The sequence below is a fragment of the Chinchilla lanigera genome, unplaced genomic scaffold, assembly GCF_000276665.1.
Source record: "Chinchilla lanigera isolate Chin_1 unplaced genomic scaffold, ChiLan1.0 scaffold00007, whole genome shotgun sequence".
Taxonomy (NCBI): domain Eukaryota; kingdom Metazoa; phylum Chordata; class Mammalia; order Rodentia; family Chinchillidae; genus Chinchilla; species Chinchilla lanigera.
In genome coordinates this window covers 34,923,157-34,940,937 of record NW_004955408.1, presented here as the reverse complement: position 1 = coordinate 34,940,937, position 17,781 = coordinate 34,923,157, and the positions used below count along the sequence as shown (strand labels likewise).

General features: G+C 38.7%; 1 protein-coding gene across 1 annotated transcript in view; it reads left to right on the top strand.

Moving 5' to 3' along the window:
• Positions 1 to 1,302: 1,302 nt before the first annotated feature.
• Trim36 (tripartite motif containing 36) overlaps positions 1,303 to 17,781 on the top strand; it is a gene marked incomplete at its 5' end in the record, with an annotated part of 30,442 nt that continues 13,963 nt past the window's right edge. The window contains 3 exon segments of the mRNA XM_013506978.1: positions 1,303 to 1,537; positions 10,595 to 10,920; positions 11,538 to 11,684. Of these exon segments, the coding sequence (XP_013362432.1) occupies positions 1,303 to 1,537; positions 10,595 to 10,920; positions 11,538 to 11,684 (708 nt within the window).

Below are 17,781 nucleotides of genomic sequence, written 5' to 3'. Positions count from 1 at the left end.
GAGCTGGCACTTCGTGTCACTTTAAAGGAGATCAAGTTAGCATTTAAATGAAACGTTGTTGTTTCATTTAAATACATGAGTTAAATTTTAAGTATGTGTATTTCTAGAGCTGTAATGAGTGTGTGTACAAGATTGAGTACTTTAATGTTGGACTGCCATTAAAACGGGGATGCCAACAACAGATATATCTGAAATTTGGGGTGCATGAAAAAATGCATAGGGAAGGGGTGGGGGAAACGGCGTGAAGTCATTACACCTTATTAATTATAAGAATCTAAATGTTTCTCCTTTGTCATAATCTTTGAAGCATTTAGTGATTTTCAGCTATCTACATCCTTTTAAACTTAAAGTGCTTTTATGATGTAGCATGGAACCTCAAGCATTTTAGCTGCATTATAGTTACAAAGTAAAAAATGGTCACATTGAAGTACAGAACTGCTGCCAGCTTGTAAATTTAACCAACACACCATGAACGTACTGGCCAACCTGATATTTAGCAGTTCCTATTGTTTACCAGCCTCTGAGTTAATGCATCCAGTAGGAACAGACTTTGTTGGTGCTTGCTACATTAAGAATTATTACCTATGTGCTTTATTTTGAGTCAGTACCACTGCACATATAAAGTGCAGTGTGACATCCCAGTGCATATATGCAAAGTCTAATGATCGTATCGAGGTAACTGGTCTATCTGTCATCTCTGACATTTATTACTTCTTTGTGTTGAGAACATGCACAGACCTCTCTAGGAGCATTTTTAAATACAGTTGTCATCAGCTGGTCACCTTGCTGTGCTACAGAACTTGAGAAGTTATTTCTCTGGTCACCCACACTCCTCTATCCACTCACTGTCCTATCTCAGCTCCTTCCTCCCACCTTTTCTAAGCTCTGGTAATTATGTCTGTACTTTTATGACAATATTCCAGTCTTTTTGTTAAAGCAGTTTATTTGAATTTCATTGACGTTGTAAATCACTGAGCTGTTCTTGATGATTTGAATGACTTTTCAGTTTTCGATAAATTTGGGCCCCTAATTCTTTATGCCAACTTTTTTCTGACACTTTCTCTTTTTTCCTCTTTTTCTTGTGTTTAGTCTCATGTTTTGTTAGTTTTTAGTTCTAAGCTACCAGATGTTAAAGGGAAGTGGATGGTAATAAAGTTTCAGAGTTGGAGGGCCCTTCAGATTTTAAAAAATCTGTTTTTTAATTCTTTCCGGAAAGATAAACACGTGTACAAGAGGGATGAGAATGGTTAATGTATTTACCCAGTAGGAGGTTTTGATTAGGTTTTTTTCTTCAATTTGAAGGTGACTATTAAGAATATTGAAAGAGAGCTTATTTGCCCAGCCTGCAAGGAGCTGTTTACCCACCCACTGATTCTGCCTTGTCAACATAGCATCTGTCATAAATGTGTAAAAGAACTCTTACTGACTGTCGATGATATGTTCAATGATGTGGGATCAGACAACTCCAATCAGAGCAGTCCTCGACTTCGGCTTTCCTCCCCTAGCATGGATAAAATTGACAGAATTAACAGATCAGGTATGTGGCAGAAGGACCTTGGGGTGGGGGAGCTTATAGATATGTGTCCATTTGTAGTTGTGGAAGGAAAAACTATTTTTTGTCCTTCTGAATGTTAATTTTCTAGGTAAATAAAATTGTAGTTACAAAGGATTCCCCTCCTTAAAAGATCAAAATGGTATCTTGTTACTTTTTAATATATATTTCAAGTGGATGTTAAATATTGAACACCAACTTTGTGCTAAAGTCCTTAACTGTGCCTGTAGTTTTGAGAATGTTCTGCCTCTGTGATATTATTGACATAAAGTAGTGGACTATTAAAATACTAAGAAAAATCCACGTACACTATAGCATTGTACAAAAACTGCGGATCTGGATGGCTAATCCTAGAAAAAAATTTTATTAAGTGAACCTAGAAAGTTTTTTAGATAAATTGTTGGGTATCATTCCTCCTGAGAATTTTATATTTTCCCTTATTTTAAGGATTTTAACTATATGTAGTAGCACACATGACTGTAATTTCAGCTCTCTGGGAGGGTGAGGCAGGAAGAGTGAAGCTTTAAGCCTAGGTGGGTGACTTACAGAGACCTGGTCCCAAAGTAAAAAAATGAAAAAGGGATATAGCTCACTGCAAAGGTCGGAGTTCAGTCCTCAGTATCACAAAAGGATTTTGAACATCATGAATCAGCAGAACTTGTAATAAGGTATACAAGTAGATGTAATTTCATAGCAAGCACGTACATGATATCTTTTGTTATGTGGCCAGTGTCTAAATTCCTGTTGAGATAGTGTTACTTTCTCTTCTGTATGGCTATTGCAGGATTAATGTAGATGAGAAATGATTTAGTATCACTAGAGTTGCTGGAATCCTTAGTATAAAAGTCAGCAGTGGAGAACAAGGTCAGTAGAAGCCCCTGGCCTCAGGTGAAGCGTGCCCTCTGTGTAGAGGGCAGTGTGAGTGGCCAGAAGTCCAGAGTGTGGAGCTTCCACTCTGTCCACTTGGAGCTCTGGAGTGGTTTTTTTTTTTTTTTTCTTTTTTGAAACGTACTCTCCCTATATAGTTTAGGCTGGCCTCGAACTCATAGCAATTCTCCAGTAACGGTTTAATTTTGTAAATTATTTTCAGAAAAGAATCTCTTTCCCTCAGTTGCATTTTAAAAAATGTCATCTTGGCTTTGGTCCACCAAAAAAAAGGGGTGTTATTTTGGGGTGGTATTTATGTGCTTCATCAAAGAGTGAATAAGAGTAATTTGCTTTAAGAGTTTTAGCATGCTATTTTAAAAATGTGTGTTTCTTTTTTTTTAAATGTGTGTTTCTTTTTTTTTTTTTAATGTGTGTTTCTTTAAGCATCAGTCACTACGTGCCAGATATTTTGCACACATAAAAATTTTATGTCCATACCCAGCAAAAGGCTGTCAGGCAGATTGTGGGCCGGCAGAGAGCATGAGGACAGAGGGGACTGTGCTCATTGTGAGGTCATCGCTGTAGTGTGTTCCTCACCACAGGGAGCCTGGCTCATGAGGAGGGAAAGAAAGACCAGTCATCCTGCCAGAGAACACTTGCTGAGCCCTTGGTAGCTCTTTGACTAATTGGGGATCCCTGCTTGATTGACCAAAGAAAATTTACTCTTTGTATATTAATATTCAAATCAGACAATTAAGTGGAGTAGTATTTCCACCTATACTCACATGTTCTTTTATAGGCTTTTAATCTTCAGATGTGGCCACTTTTGTATGTGATTTGTGTAAAATACGAAAAGAACTAAGGAACAGACCTAGCACAGTCCTCTGTCGGTGCTGAATACATGTTTGTTGAATGACAAGCGTCTGCTGCACGGCTAATATGAAAAGTTCACCGTAATGACTTTGTTCAATAATAGTGACTTTTTTTTTCAGAACAAGAGCTCCATTTCACCATTCATCATACATCCCACTGTCTAGGTTAGAAATAGAATCACTGAGATGGTCACTTCCTTCTTTAGGAAGAGTTTCGTGACATTAGATTATGGCCCGAAGGGAAAGAGAATGGTTAAGAGTTTCAGAACTTTTCTGTGAAGAACAATGGAGAACAAGGAGATAAGAATGTTAACTTGGAGAAGGATGACTTCAGAATGTGATGCAGTCTTGTGGGTGAGGAATGTACTAGCTATCTTTAGCAGAGGTTCTGGATCAGTGAATAAATGGAACAAGAAAGCATACTTAACTTAGCATAAAAGAAAACAAACACAAACCACTGAAGGCTGCCCAGAAATAAAGTGGGCTGCTTAATCATACAACTACACAACTCACTTTAGCCCAGATCCCTGTTACTGGAAGTGTTTAAATCCAGTGTCAAATTCCGATGCTGCACGGGCCAAACAGGTGTATAACTGAAGCTAGACCCAGGCACATTAAACAGGAAATACTCTTGTTTACTTCTTTGGTGTAATAAAGAGACAGAGATTTTCACATTAGGTCAACTGCTAGGAACACTAGCAATCCACAAGTGTCATCAGCTATCTGATTTTAGGCCTCCCTGTTGGAGGCTGCAGGTATAATTTGGCACTGTGGGGACTAGAAGGCACCTGCCTTAGCTCCTTTCTCACTGCTGAGACACAATACCCAGCACCACAGCTGTAAGGAGGAGAGGTTTGTTTCGGCTCCCAGTTCGTAGAGGTTTTGGTCTATAGTCATTGGCTCCAAGGCAGGGGGGCATCTCAGAGGAGAAGGAGCTCATAGTATGAGAGAGAGAGAAACAGAAAGAGAGAGAGAAAGAGAAAGATTAAGGGAGGAGTGGAGAGGAGAGAGACCAGGTGACCCCCAGTGAGCTGCCTCTTCTGACCAGATCCCAGCCCCTAACAGCAAGTCGACTATGAGCCCCATATCCAGTCACCTTCCACCTATGAGTGCATGAGGCTCTGGAGGGACATCTAGATATAAACCATAATAGCAGTGATGAGTTTTGTGGGCTCCAGTGAACCCGATTGCCGGAACACTGTGTTAGTTTGATGTAGGCACTGTACCAGCAAAACTGCAGCTCTGACTGACCCAGCTTTTGGACCATAGAGTTTGCAATCTTTCTTTAAAGCGTGGATTGGTGTCCAGTATCTACAAATAATATAGGGGAGTTTCTGCTTCGGGTGGCAAGTTGAGCCACTTGTTCTGTCATCTTCTACACTTTTTTTTGTCTTTTTGAGACAAGGTCTCACTGCGTAATTCAGGCTGTACTTGAACTCACTTTGTAGCCCAGCCTGGCCTTGAACTCAGGGCAGTCCTTTTGCCTCAGCCTCCCGAACGCTGGGATTACAGGTGTGTGTCACAGCTGTCTGTCATCTTCTGGTTCTCTCCAGCACTCCAGTGCTGTGTCTTTGAATACCAGCTGCATTCATTTATTCATTCAGCAAATACTTGAGTGTCCACTGGTTATTAGACATGGCTGAATGCTGAAGAGTGAAGAAGGTAGATCTGCCCTTCCCTTTTTTTTTTTTCTCCTTTTTTGTGGTGCTGGGGTTGACCTCAGGCCTTACACATATGCTCTAGGCCATGTTTTGGCCTCAGGCCAAACGTGCTGTACCACTGAGCTATATCCCCAGCTTTGACCTGTCCTTTTTAAAAAAATCATGTAATAGCCTAGCGTTGTAGACAAATGTTCTACCACTGAGCTAGTCTCGGCTTCTATAACTTAGCATTGTAAAAAGCTTCATAAGAGGTGCAGAAACACAGTCCTTTATCAAGAACACACGAAAAGCAAGTTAACAGGTAAAGGTAGAGCATGTAGCAGTGGTAATGCCCCATATATGGTAATCTTTCCAAATGCAAATTTTAGATACTGTCTTTCACGTGCTCACCAGCTTTAAACTAGAAGTTTACGGTCCTATAATGTTACTTAACCCTCCACTTACTATGCATTTGTCTGTAATTTTTTGTATAGATTTACAGGTTCATGAGTAAGTAATGCCCCCTACCCCTACTTCTTTTCCTGGTAGGATTTTTAAAAAAAATCAGTTAGTCATGCTTGGGAAGAAAACCAGGAACCGTATGTATAGGAATTGGAATGAGAAGGATGGAGTTCTAAAAATTAAGTTTAATAATTTCGAAGGAAAGGCTTAGTAAAAGATTACACTTAGACTGTCTAGTGCAGTAGCCACTAGCTATGTATAGCCACTGATTACCTGTAATGGGAGCAGTTTGGTGGCGATGTGCTGTGCGTGTAGATGCACACTGAATTGCAGAGACCTGGGATAAAAAGATAGTGACATCCATTGGTTATATCTTGAAATGATAGTATTTGGGGTGTAGTGAATTAAATAACATGTCATCAAAATTAATTTCACTTGTTCTGTAACTTTTTACGTGGCTACTGGAAAATTTAAAAATATTTATATTATACTTTGGGCTCCTGTATTTCATTTGGATAATGTTGCCTTAGCTATTCAATATATTTAAAAAAATGAGTACCTTAAAAAGACAATAACAGTAGTAAATTATATAAAAATAAGAGCCAGATTACTTCATTCTTCTGAGCATATCCACATAAGCTTTTCCTCCAATGTGCTTTCGTATGGTCAGAAAAAAAGATATTGTGTCAATTCCATTTACTTACTATTTTCGGGTCAGTAAAAAGTCCAAATAAAAAGTCAAATGATACTTGATTTTGCTTGTATTTCCCATAATAAGCAGAACTGCTCAGCTTCCTTGAAGATCACAGTATGTAATGTGGCAACTATTGTTAATTCCTGTCATTTTGTTTGCAGTCATGTATCCTTATTGTTGTTGTTTTGTTTTTGTCTTCATTGTTGTTGTTTTGTTAGTTTTTTTCTCTTTAAAATAAAAAGAATTTAAAATAAAAGCACATCCATAGGACAAAGTATGAGTCTGAGATACTGTACCGACAACGATGAATTCTGAATTCTAAGAAGAGAACTTGAATGTTTTGTACTGCTGGCTTCATAAATATCATATGTACTGAGAAAAACACATTTTTATGGTTAATTGAATAATAGAACTATGTGCAGGACACAGTTATTGCTTTATCTTTTGTTAACAAGGTCTGAATCTTCTCTTTATAATGAAATTCTAAATCCAGCTTTCTGTTCATCATTCACAGCATCGCAGCGGAGATCTTTGGGGTGGAGAGGTAGAAAATGCTTTATTGCTTTTGTGGCCGCAGACAGCATAGTGTTAGATTTAAATTAAATTATCTAGTATATAAGTACAAGGCTCTTTAAAATCAGTGGTCAAGTCCTCAAAATTGTGTAGAAAGTTAACCAATTGGACTGATATGACTTAAAGGTCAACAGGATTAAATTTCCAAGTAAGGGGGAACACAGAATATTAATGCTTGTATTTGTTCACTGTACAAGACATTTCTGAAGAAAATGACACATGTTCTTTTTGTTTTTTTGAGATACAGTACCTGAAAAATCCTTTATATTTACTTAGTGGGACAAAGGTTACTATTACTACATTGGGGAGATTAAATATATTTTGAAAAATTTGATTAACAGTGTTGATAAATTTGTAGCTAATAACATAATCTTTTTTTATGCATGTGATATCTTTGTTGTTGATGTTTTAAAGCATTTAGCATCGAATCTTTAACACTAAGTCTTACCCACTTAAAGATAATGTCCCCTCCTTTTTTAGGCTTTTTGAAGTATGCAATTCTATGTGAAAAATGGACCAATTTATATTAAAATCTTCCTTTTAAAAAAATTCCAGTTGACCTTTAAAGTAAATTGGTGACATACTGGTGATAACCCGCTCTTTCTTTAGAGAACAAAAACACCTGAAATGCTATCCCTTTCCTGTCTTCCTCGTAGCCTTCTGCATCTCTTGATTTAAAAATCTTACAGCCTCTTCCAGAAGCCATGTGGGATTTTTCAGTAAGGCTTCAGTGAGTCTGAGGATTTTAAGTGTTGAACTGTAGTAATGAGGAGGAGACATAACGGTTTTCTTAAAAGAAGGTAATTTTTTACTACCTGTTTTGAATTTAGAAGGTAGCTGAGAAAGTTCTCCAAGCTGAAGAATGCTATTACTCACAGTAAATACGACGCACGGACATCAGGTGGTTAGAATGTGCCATAACAAACATTAAGGTGGCAGCCTGTTGCCAAACGCTAAAAACCCAACAGTGATGTGTCCAGTATGGGGAGGAGTCGTCTGTCACATGGCCAAGTGGTAACGGGAAGTTGTTTGCAGCGAGCATATGGCGGGGGAGCATGCAGTGGCAGATTCGGAACCTGTGTTGAGTTACTGGTCTCCCCTTTGTTTTTATTCTTTGATATTTAAATGATAAAATACTAAAAGCTAACCTGTTTGGAGGATTTGCTATAAATTAATTTGGGAATATTTTTTTAAATGTGGGAATATTTTAAACCTTTAAAAATTATTATATGTTTTATGCTTTTGGTTTAATGCCTTCTTTTTTTTTAAAGAGGCAAGGTCTCACTTTGTAGTATAGGCTGGCCTATACACTTATGTAGCCCCATCTGGCCTCCAACTCAGGCCGCCTCCCGTCTCAGCCTCTGAGTGCTGGGATTACAGGAGTGTGCCACCACGCCTGGCTGCTTACTGTCTTCGAACTAGATGTATGTAGGGAAAAGAACAGATTTTGGAAATCGACAGTATTTGTATACTGCGCTTTGCAAACATCAGCCCCACAGCTGGCTATTGGTTGGTCTCTATTTCTTCTTTACAGTCCATGTTTAGCTTTCTTTTTCAGTATGTCATGTACTGCACAGTAGACCTTCTATGATAATAGGAATGTGTAACCCCACACTGTACAGTGTGGTAGCCAGTATCCCCAAGCGTGGTTTGTCTAACCAAAGAACTGAATTTTAAATTTTATTTAATTTTAATTTCAACAGTGACGTTGACTGATTATATTAGCACAGGTAGAGAAAGTTGAAAGTTGACTCTGTTACATTTTGGTTTTACTGTCTTTTTTTTTTTATTAATTCCTCAGAATAACCTTTAGTCTGTCCTGTTTTATTTCCTAGCATTTATTATTTGTGTTTATGAAAACAATAGTAGAAAACAGATGAAATATATTCCTCAGCATTTATAAGAAAAATTTGAGTTTTCAAGATCTGCTTAGAAAAATAGCCAACATATTTATGCAGATAAGTGAAGTAATACTTCTTTATTTAGTGTTTTGTCTGATTTAAGAAGTTCAGTGTGATGCTTTTTACTTTATTTTTAACTGTAAAAACAAGTTAGCAGAGGTTTACGGAAAAGGGATGAAACATCTTTTTTTGACATCTAAACGTGAAGACCAAAATTTGGGTATCACCAGTATACATATGAAAGCATGGTTTTGTAGTCTTGATTCAATTTTGTTTTATCTACTTAATTGGTTACAACCTTCATAAAACCAATACTGGTCACCCCCTACTTTTTAACGTTGAGTATTGGGATGAGTTATTCATTCATTTAAATTCCCATCACCATATTCATATTCATGTGTGGAAGCATGCAATTAATTGTGAATTTTCATTTGTTCAAACTTGACCACTGCACTGTATCACTTCCAGAATGGTTTGGCTTGTTTTTCACTAAATGAAGTTCTCATATGCATGTGTTTTTAAAAGTAGCTTTGCTGCTTATTTTGTGATATGCCTGCTGTGGTGTGAAACATCTTGGACTGTATTGCATGTGCTTAGTATCATTACAAGAATATGCATAGGATAGCATTTTCAAATTTTATGGGGCAGTTACTTTGTATGTATTAATGTTAAGATGTCTTTAAAGGGAGATATTAAAGTACAGTGGTATAGTGCATGTTCATTGCATAATTAGCTTTTGGGACCCAGTGCTATTTTAGCATGTTATAAAGGCATTTCAAATAAGTAATGTAGTGGCTAATTGCTAAATTTTACCTTTAGTTATATTAAGCCAGGAGTCTTCTAAGATATTCTTTGTAGTAGTCATGTACAAAGGCAGTATTAAGGTAGCTATTTAGACATTTAGGTTGTGGTATATTAAGTTTAACCATTCATTTTTGGTGCTAGATACATGGTAGTATGAAAGAAGGCTGTGGGTTAAGTTTGAGTTTGTATTGAGGGACTTATTTTGAGACAACCAAGATTACATACTCTGTTAGTATATTTTTAAGTGAGAGGAAGGAAGATGGTAATAGGCACCTGTGTTAAATACACAGTTTTGGATTCTGAAGCAGTGAGTAAGGAAAGTCTGCCTGGGGTTCTTGATTTGTTAAAATGAGGACGATAACACTGAAAAAGGCAAGTGATGTTTAAGGCCACTCATTGGTTATATACATTGTTAAATTTATTGTAATACCTTTGGTAACATCTCTTCCTGAATTAAGTAATCTTAATGATTCTTTGTTTCAGGTCGTAAGAAGATACTAAATGGTTGGTCCCTCTTACAGTTGTAAATTCTAGGTCTATGAATGAGTTTTTCACTCTTCTGTAGATTCTACTTAACTAATGATCTTGCTTACTGAATTTTTCCAGATAAAACAATACTACAGTGGGAAATCTATTGTAGAGGTTCTTAAAAATTTTATGTTCACATAATTCCTTTGAGAATCTTATAAAAGGTATAGTTTGTTTAATCAGAATATACGTATATGAAAATTTTTGCAGTTTCATATAGTTTATGGATCTTTCTGGTGCCTGTCCATAGGCCCTGTGTTAATGACCCTTGCTCTTTTATTTGTTCACTTACTTCCTCTTAGTTAGCTAAGGCTGTTGATTTAAGTGCCTTGGATGTCCTGTATAATAATATAGAATTATAAATGATCCCAATCCATGTAGTATTGTATTATATACTTTATATCTATATTTGGGGCAGCATGTGTTTTATATGGGATTTACTATACGATTTTCCTTTTCTCTTTGATCTGATAACTAATAATTTGAGCTTGTCTTTTGTTTACTAAGGAAAAATAGTTTTTAGAGAAGCATTGTCAGAATTCAAATTGATTTAAATGCAAATTCTTGATACTTTGTTTTTAGCATATATCTCTATCTGTCTATAGATAGATGTAAATAAATTGTTCTAAAACATGACTCCTCTTCTTAAAATTCTAATTTTCCTACTGATGTAACTGAACAAGTACTTACTAATTATGCAGGCTGGAAGCGCAATTCATTGACTCCTAGGACAACTACTTTTCCTTGCCCTGGCTGCGAACATGATGTGGATCTTGGAGAACGAGGAGTCAATGGTCTGTTTCGAAATTTCACTTTGGAAACTATTGTTGAGAGATACCGCCAGGCAGCCAGGGCCGCCACGGCCATTATGTGCGACCTCTGTAAGCCACCAGCTCAGGAATCCACAAAGAGTTGCATGGACTGCAGTGCCAGCTACTGCAATGAATGCTTCAAAATCTATCACCCTTGGGGTACTGTGAAGGCTCAGCATGAGTATGTGGGCCCCACCACTAATTTCAGACCCAAGGTAAGTTAGAATATTAGATTTTACGGTATGGGCTAGATTATTAGGAGTCTAGAACTTGACGTAAAGAAAGAGTAAAAACAAGTAAAGAATTTAAGGCCTTGTCTTAGTAGGAGTTATTTAGTGTGGGAGTGAAAAGCTCCAGTAGAGAAGGTAAAAGTTGTGTTTAGTTCTGTTATTGGAATCTTACATCATAAACCATTCCAAGAGTCTCATAGCAACATACTTGTAGGAAATTCACATCACAGATTCTCCTAAATTGCTCTGGTACCTTACAAAAATATTGATTATGATCATGAATATTTGCCTACTCCGTGGGGTCAGAGACTTTCTAGCTTGGTTAAACATTGCACTTGCATCTTTCAGGAGTAAATCTTTCACTTTGTTATTACCAAGTTTAGCAGAAATAATACCTATGTATTTAAATTGAAAAATTCAAATTGAAAAATAGTAATTCTAATGTAGAGAATTTTCTGGGTTATATCAAATATTTTTATTTTTCTATACTTTTATTCATTTAAGTGGATTTATCTATTGAGCAGATGTTCTTTGTATTTTAGTTTTTATTGGATTACTTGAAACCAAGGTCCTTAATCATATTTTTATTCTTTATTCAACAGATTTTAATGTGCCCAGAACATGAAACGGAGAGAATAAACATGTACTGTGAACTCTGTCGGAGGCCGGTGTGTCACCTCTGTAAGTTGGGTGGTAATCATGCCACTCACCGTGTAACCACCATGAGCAGTGCCTACAAAACCTTAAAGGTGGGACTTGTTTATTTTGGGAAATGAATTCTTTATAACTTTATGCCTGTAAGTGCTTATTTATAAGATCATGGTTTATAATGGGGTCTTTTTTACTAAAAGGAGTTAATGATATAAAGTGTTTCTTAACCTTGGAAGACTGGTTTGCTGGTATTTCTAAGTGATGGTTCTTTGGCCATTATACGTTAAAGCCTGCACTGTCAGTCATGAGCTCTGAGGAGGGCAGAGTGAAGGACACTTCATTGTGACCCCAGTGAGCCCCGTGCCTGGGACATTGAGGTTGTGAATAGGAAGGACACACTTTGAACGACAGTAGCTATTTCTTAAGAAACTTGATTCTTACTTCTTACCTATAGAGTGGGTATAACCTTTTTTGTTTATTCTAATTGGAATCCTTACTAGCTAAAACTGAATTATTTCTTCTCTGTTGTACAAGAGTATTTAAAACTTCTAAGTTTAATAATGGGTGGCAGAGCAAGTAGTGGTGCCATACTGCTTGTGTCGTTTTTTCATTTCAACCATATTTTAAAAATAATCCACAAGGGGCTGGGGATTTAGCTCAGTGGCAAAGCGCCTGCCTGGCAAGCGCAAGGTCGTGAGTTCGGTTCCCGGTACCGGAGAAAAAACCAAAAAAAAAAAAAAATAAAAAAATAAAAAATAAAAATAATCCACAAATATTACCACCCTTTTAAGTTATGTCTATATATATGTATATGTAAAACCACACATCAGTATATACGTTATAAAAACATATATATACACATTTTTATCCAATATCTAATTGCGTATATACATGCTTTTGTATTTTATATCTATGTCATGATCAGTGTTTACTCTGTCTTCCTTGAATACAGGTGCAATTGTTCTATTGTTCTTGTCTGCCGACTCTCTAACCTGTGTTGTTACTAGGTCAGTTCTGGTTTTTTTTTTTTTCTTCATATTTCTCTGCTGATTTGCTGCCTGGTAATTTTTATTGGCTGCTAGGTACTGTAACTTTTACCTTGTTTGGTGCTGCCTATTTTGTCTTTCTACAAATATTCCTGAGTTTTCACTGGATATGTGACTATTTGGAAACGTTTTGGATCTTAGATTTAAGCTTTATTAGGCAGGCAGAGCCGTGTTTAGTTCTAGGGCTAATTTTACCTGGCTGTGCAGGAAAAAGCCTTTGATTACTCTTCCTGATGCCCTGTGATTTTGACTTTTTCTGTTTGTTTGGCTGCTGGGAGTTGGCATTACTCTCAGCTCTGTGAGCTCTGAGCCTGGGGTAGTTCTTACCATGGCTTCTGGCCATTTCCTTATATGTGTTAGTTGATCAGTACTCGGCTTGGTACATCTCTTCATTTCTTTATTTCTTGCTGTTAGGTCTTAAAATTACTGTACTCTCCAGACTCCAGTCTCATCTCCCACACTCGTGGAAGACCCTGGGCTCTATTTGCTTTCTCTGCTGTGCCTGACCTTGGAAATCCTTTCTAGACAGTAAGCTGTGGCAGTCATAGGCTCATCTTGTATCCCAACTTTCAGGGACTGCTCTCATCTTTGTTTTTGATGTCCAATATCTTGAGAGCTGTTCTATATATTTTGTTGGGTTGATTCAGATGGGAGAGTAAATCCATTCTTTGTCATTGTATCATGCCTTGACAGCCTGTCCTACACAGCACTACTTATAATTAAATTTTGTCTTTTTTAATATTCTAGTTTCTTATAGGTTTAATGTTATACAAACTATGCATTCTTTTCTACCACTCGGTGTAGGTCTTGGCAGTGGTATACACTTAAGCTATTGTGTTGACAAAACAAGCTGTGCTTTTCTCAGCTCTCAGATTGTAACGGTCAACACAAAAGGCTTCTGTGACCTCAGATAAAGTGGAGATCTCACCCACCGGCAACTGGCCCATGAATTCTGTAGCATACACCAGCTGTGGCTTCTAGTCCAATATATTCTGACCCTGTCTACCTGGAGATAGTGTCACATCCCACAGATTGAGGGCTCAGTGCCCAAGACTCACCCACCCTACTTCAGATGCCATTCCAGACCTCAGGTGCTGCTGCTTTTTTTTTTTTTTTTTTTTTTTTTTTGAGGCAGGGTATCACTATGTAATTCAGCAGGCTAGTTTTGAACTCACTGTGTAGCCCAGGCTGGCCTGGAACTTAGGGCAATCCTCCTGCCTCAACCTCTCCTAGTGCTGGGATTACAGGCATGTGCCACCACACCCAGCCACAGGTGCTTCTGACTGCCAGGCTTTAAGCTGGACTGACTGACTGTAAGAGGGGGGTCCCTAAAATACCCTCTGCAGCTTCACTTAATATGAGTGGTTCACAAAAGCCAAGGAAAAATTTACTTACATTTACTGATTTATCAGAAGGGTATTACAGAGGATGAAGAGCTGCATGAAGGGTGTGATCTGTGGGAACTGGCAGGGGGCTCCCATCCCCTGTCTGGGAACTCCACATGCTCTGCCATCTGGAAGGTCTCCAACTCCTGCCCTTTTGGGAGGACTGGTAAGGCTTTGAAATTGTGTTTTTCCTAGAGAGAGACACTGTGTTAGGTATTCACTATCTTGCCATCAGTCTGGCTACATTTTTTGGTGATGCTTTTCCAAAAGCTATGTACTGCAAAGATAGACCAGAGGAGATCTGGATTGCTGAGAAGGAACAGGACAGTAGAAAAGAAATTAAAACAGAATTTGGTATCAAAGAAATTTGGTATCTAAGCAGAATTTGGGGTCATTGCTGTGACTGTTCCTGACCTTGTGGTTCAGGATCTTTTGGAACTAGCTTTTGGGAAGAGTTTGGAAAAGTTTGGAGATGCTGTCCCTGGAATGTCTGTGGCTGTATTTGATGGGAGAGTCTGATCAGAGCTCAGAAGACCACAATGTTGATAGAAATGCTGCTGATAAAGACCAGGCTTGGGAGGTTTCCTTCGGAAATAAGAACTGCATCAGCTATTGGATTCCAGACGATGTATGTTATGCTTTGTCAGAAACTTTGTCTGCATTTTGCTCATGTCCAGAGACTTTTTTTGCCTGAGACCAAGATTAAGGGCAGTGGATTAATTAAGCTTGCAGAAGAAACTTCAAGGAATTCTAATGTTGAGGCAGTGGTATGGCTACTGTTGGGGGCTTTTAGCCAGATTTATCTTGAAATTAAAAGGCCAGCAGAATAATTTAAAACGTTGTGAGTTTGGCCAGAAAGAATAGAGTTGCAGCTTGCAAAGATGGAACAGAGGGAAAATTAGTCACTGAGAAGACTAGCAAGAAAAGACCAAGTATTTCAGAAGAAGACAACAGGAAAGATGGCCTCAGGGCATCACAAGAACCAATAGGACTCAAAGCTTTGCAGCCTCAGAGTTGCAAAGATGACAGTCTTTGCTTTGAGAAGAGAACCCCAGAGCACCATGTTCTAGAATGGTGGCAGCCTAGGGAAGTTGTCCCTCAGGATTTGGTTCATAGGCCCTCAACCCTTATAGCCAAGAGAGAAGAAAGCCTGGCTACTGCTTCAGCTGGAGGCAGACCTTAGTGTCATCCATTTGGTGCTGGTTTTAGGTACATGCAGAATGTAAGAGTTGTAGGGTCAGGAAGGCTTCCAACCAGATTTCACAAGACATCCTGGGAAGCTAAGCAGTGTGCCTCTGAGAGGGCAGCGTGTGAAGCTATGAGATTGAAGCTGAAGGTGCAGTGGACACCCCAGAAATTTGGAGAAGCTAGGAATGTGGATCATCTGAGGAAAACTGTAAGGATGGAGCAGAGCCACAGAGCTGGTCTCAGAGAGAAGCCATCAGAGGTATAATCACCAGCAATACCATTGGGACAGAGCCACCCAAGCTCTTTGGAGTTCACATCTTGCCACTGATTGCCTCAGACACTCTACGTGAAACTACAGAACTTAATGTTTACCTTGTTGGATTTTGGACTTGCTTCAGTCCTTTTCCCTCCTATCTCCATTTGTACCTTTTGGAATGGTAATTTTTATTTTGTGCCATTGCGTGTTGGAAGTGTTTAACATTCTTTTCATTTGTACAGGGGCTCTCAGCTAAAGTTTGCCTTAAATCTCAGGAGACTTTTCAGCAGTGCTGAAACCATTAGGACTTTGGCAGGTTTTGGAGATGGACTAAATGCCTTTTGTATAGAGGGATATGCATGAATCTTTGGAAGGGGCCAAGGGCAGAATGTTATGGCTTGTGTTTAGATGTACCCCAGAGCACCAGGCAGTCATAGATGGGGGTTTTCAGAGGTGGCTGGATCTAGAGTATGTGATGCTGGGATTCATGGCGCAATGCTAGGGTTAAGGGCGTGAGTGCTATCTGCCTTAATGGTGAGTAGCCTGGGTAAAATACAAGGAACAGAAGGAGGCTTGTTGATTCCAGCTTGCTTTTGCTGCCTTCTGCCTGCCATGGACTGTTTCTTCTCTGTGATGCCCCTCTGCTATGCCACCCTGCTTCAGAGCCAGCCAACTATAAACTAAAACCTCTACAGACTGTGAGCCAAGTAAACCTTTCCTCCTCTAACTTTGGGTGTCAGGCATTTTGTGTCAGCAGTGAGAAAAGTAACCAAGACAGGTGTGGTCTCTAGGAATGGGTGGGGAGCTCCCATCCCTGTCTGGCTGTGCCACCCCTTTAGGAACTTTGTGTCCTCTGCCATCTGGGAGCTCTCCAACTCCTGCTTTGTGGGGTTTTTGTGGAGGGCTGATAAGGCTTTGAAATTGTTTTACCCCGAAAAATGCACTGTGATGAGGGATTCACTATAGCTCCTTCAGTGTGGCCACATCCCTGGATGATGCCTTCCCATCTTTGATGGCTGTGGGTTTTCTCAGCTTCTCACACACTACAGTTCTCATTAAGGAGAGCTGGGTTTTGGCTCATCTTAATTTTGTTACAGTTAAATCTGTAGTAGTTAGAAGACGTTTTACTGAACAGTGTTTCCCAAGGACATTTTGCTAGTTTTGTTTCTCATTGATAATTTCCATACATTTCTAAGGAGAACTTAAGATCTTTGTCTTGTGCTGGTATCTCTGGTGGAATGATGGCTTTGATTTTAGACAAGTTAGTAACAATTAGAACCAAAAGAGTAGAAAGTATGAATAGTCCTGTAAACTCTTCTTACTGAATAAGGAAGTAACTAATAAAGTATTTGTAGTTTGGAGAATGTGACTAAAAATGTATCATTATATACCCTTTCTTCCCAGTATTTTATTTTGAACATTTTCAGAGGTAGACCAGAGGTGATACCACCTTTAGAATTGTATACTCTGAGGACAAGGACCACATGTGCTGCTCTCTTAGCCAGCTTACCTAAAAGATATTTAGTTGTAATTATTGATGCCTTTGCCTTCCTTTCTTCTTTCTCCCTTGACTTGTTGACTCTGTGGACTCTGAAACCTTTGATTGTGGACAGGATGGACACAGGGAAACAGTGGTTCTCGAACTTGGGTGGGCATTAGCCTCACCTGGGCACTTGGTACAATGACGGAGGCTGCTCATGTCCTTCAAGGGGCCTGGGCCTCTGTTCTTCCATCAGCAGTCAAGGGGGTCGAGTCACACCGCTGTTTGAAAACCGCTGTTCCAAAGGAAGTCTTCTGAGCAGTTCAGTCTTGAGAAAGTAGCCTCAGATCAGTTCTGTGATTTATTTAAAACTGCTTTCCCCATTGGGTACGATCTATGGGTAAGGGAGCTTGTCTTTTTACATTTTTCTTTTATTAGCAGTGCCTGGTGGCAGTGTCTGATACTTAGCTGTTTTTTGGAGACCTATGAATGCATGGACATAGTGATTCTTAGGTAAAATAGATTTAATCTTTTAAAATAGACTGCCAAGGTCTGAGAGCAGTCAGAGGACTAGAGCTGTCTCAGATAAAGAATATAGGTGGCTGAAGTCTGTCTAAGCATTGAAACTTACCAGGTGTTTTAGGACCATGTTTCTGAATTGTGACATCAGTTCTCTGGTTCTTACTGCTTTGGGTCAGTCAACCTATCTTAGCCTTTTTCTACTTCTAATTTGGATTTAGAACTGAGCCTTGCTTCAAATTAAATGGCCAAATTTAGCTCTTTGCCACTGAGGTTCATAAAAACTGTTCCCAGCTGTATCCAGTACTTCTGGCCCCAGCC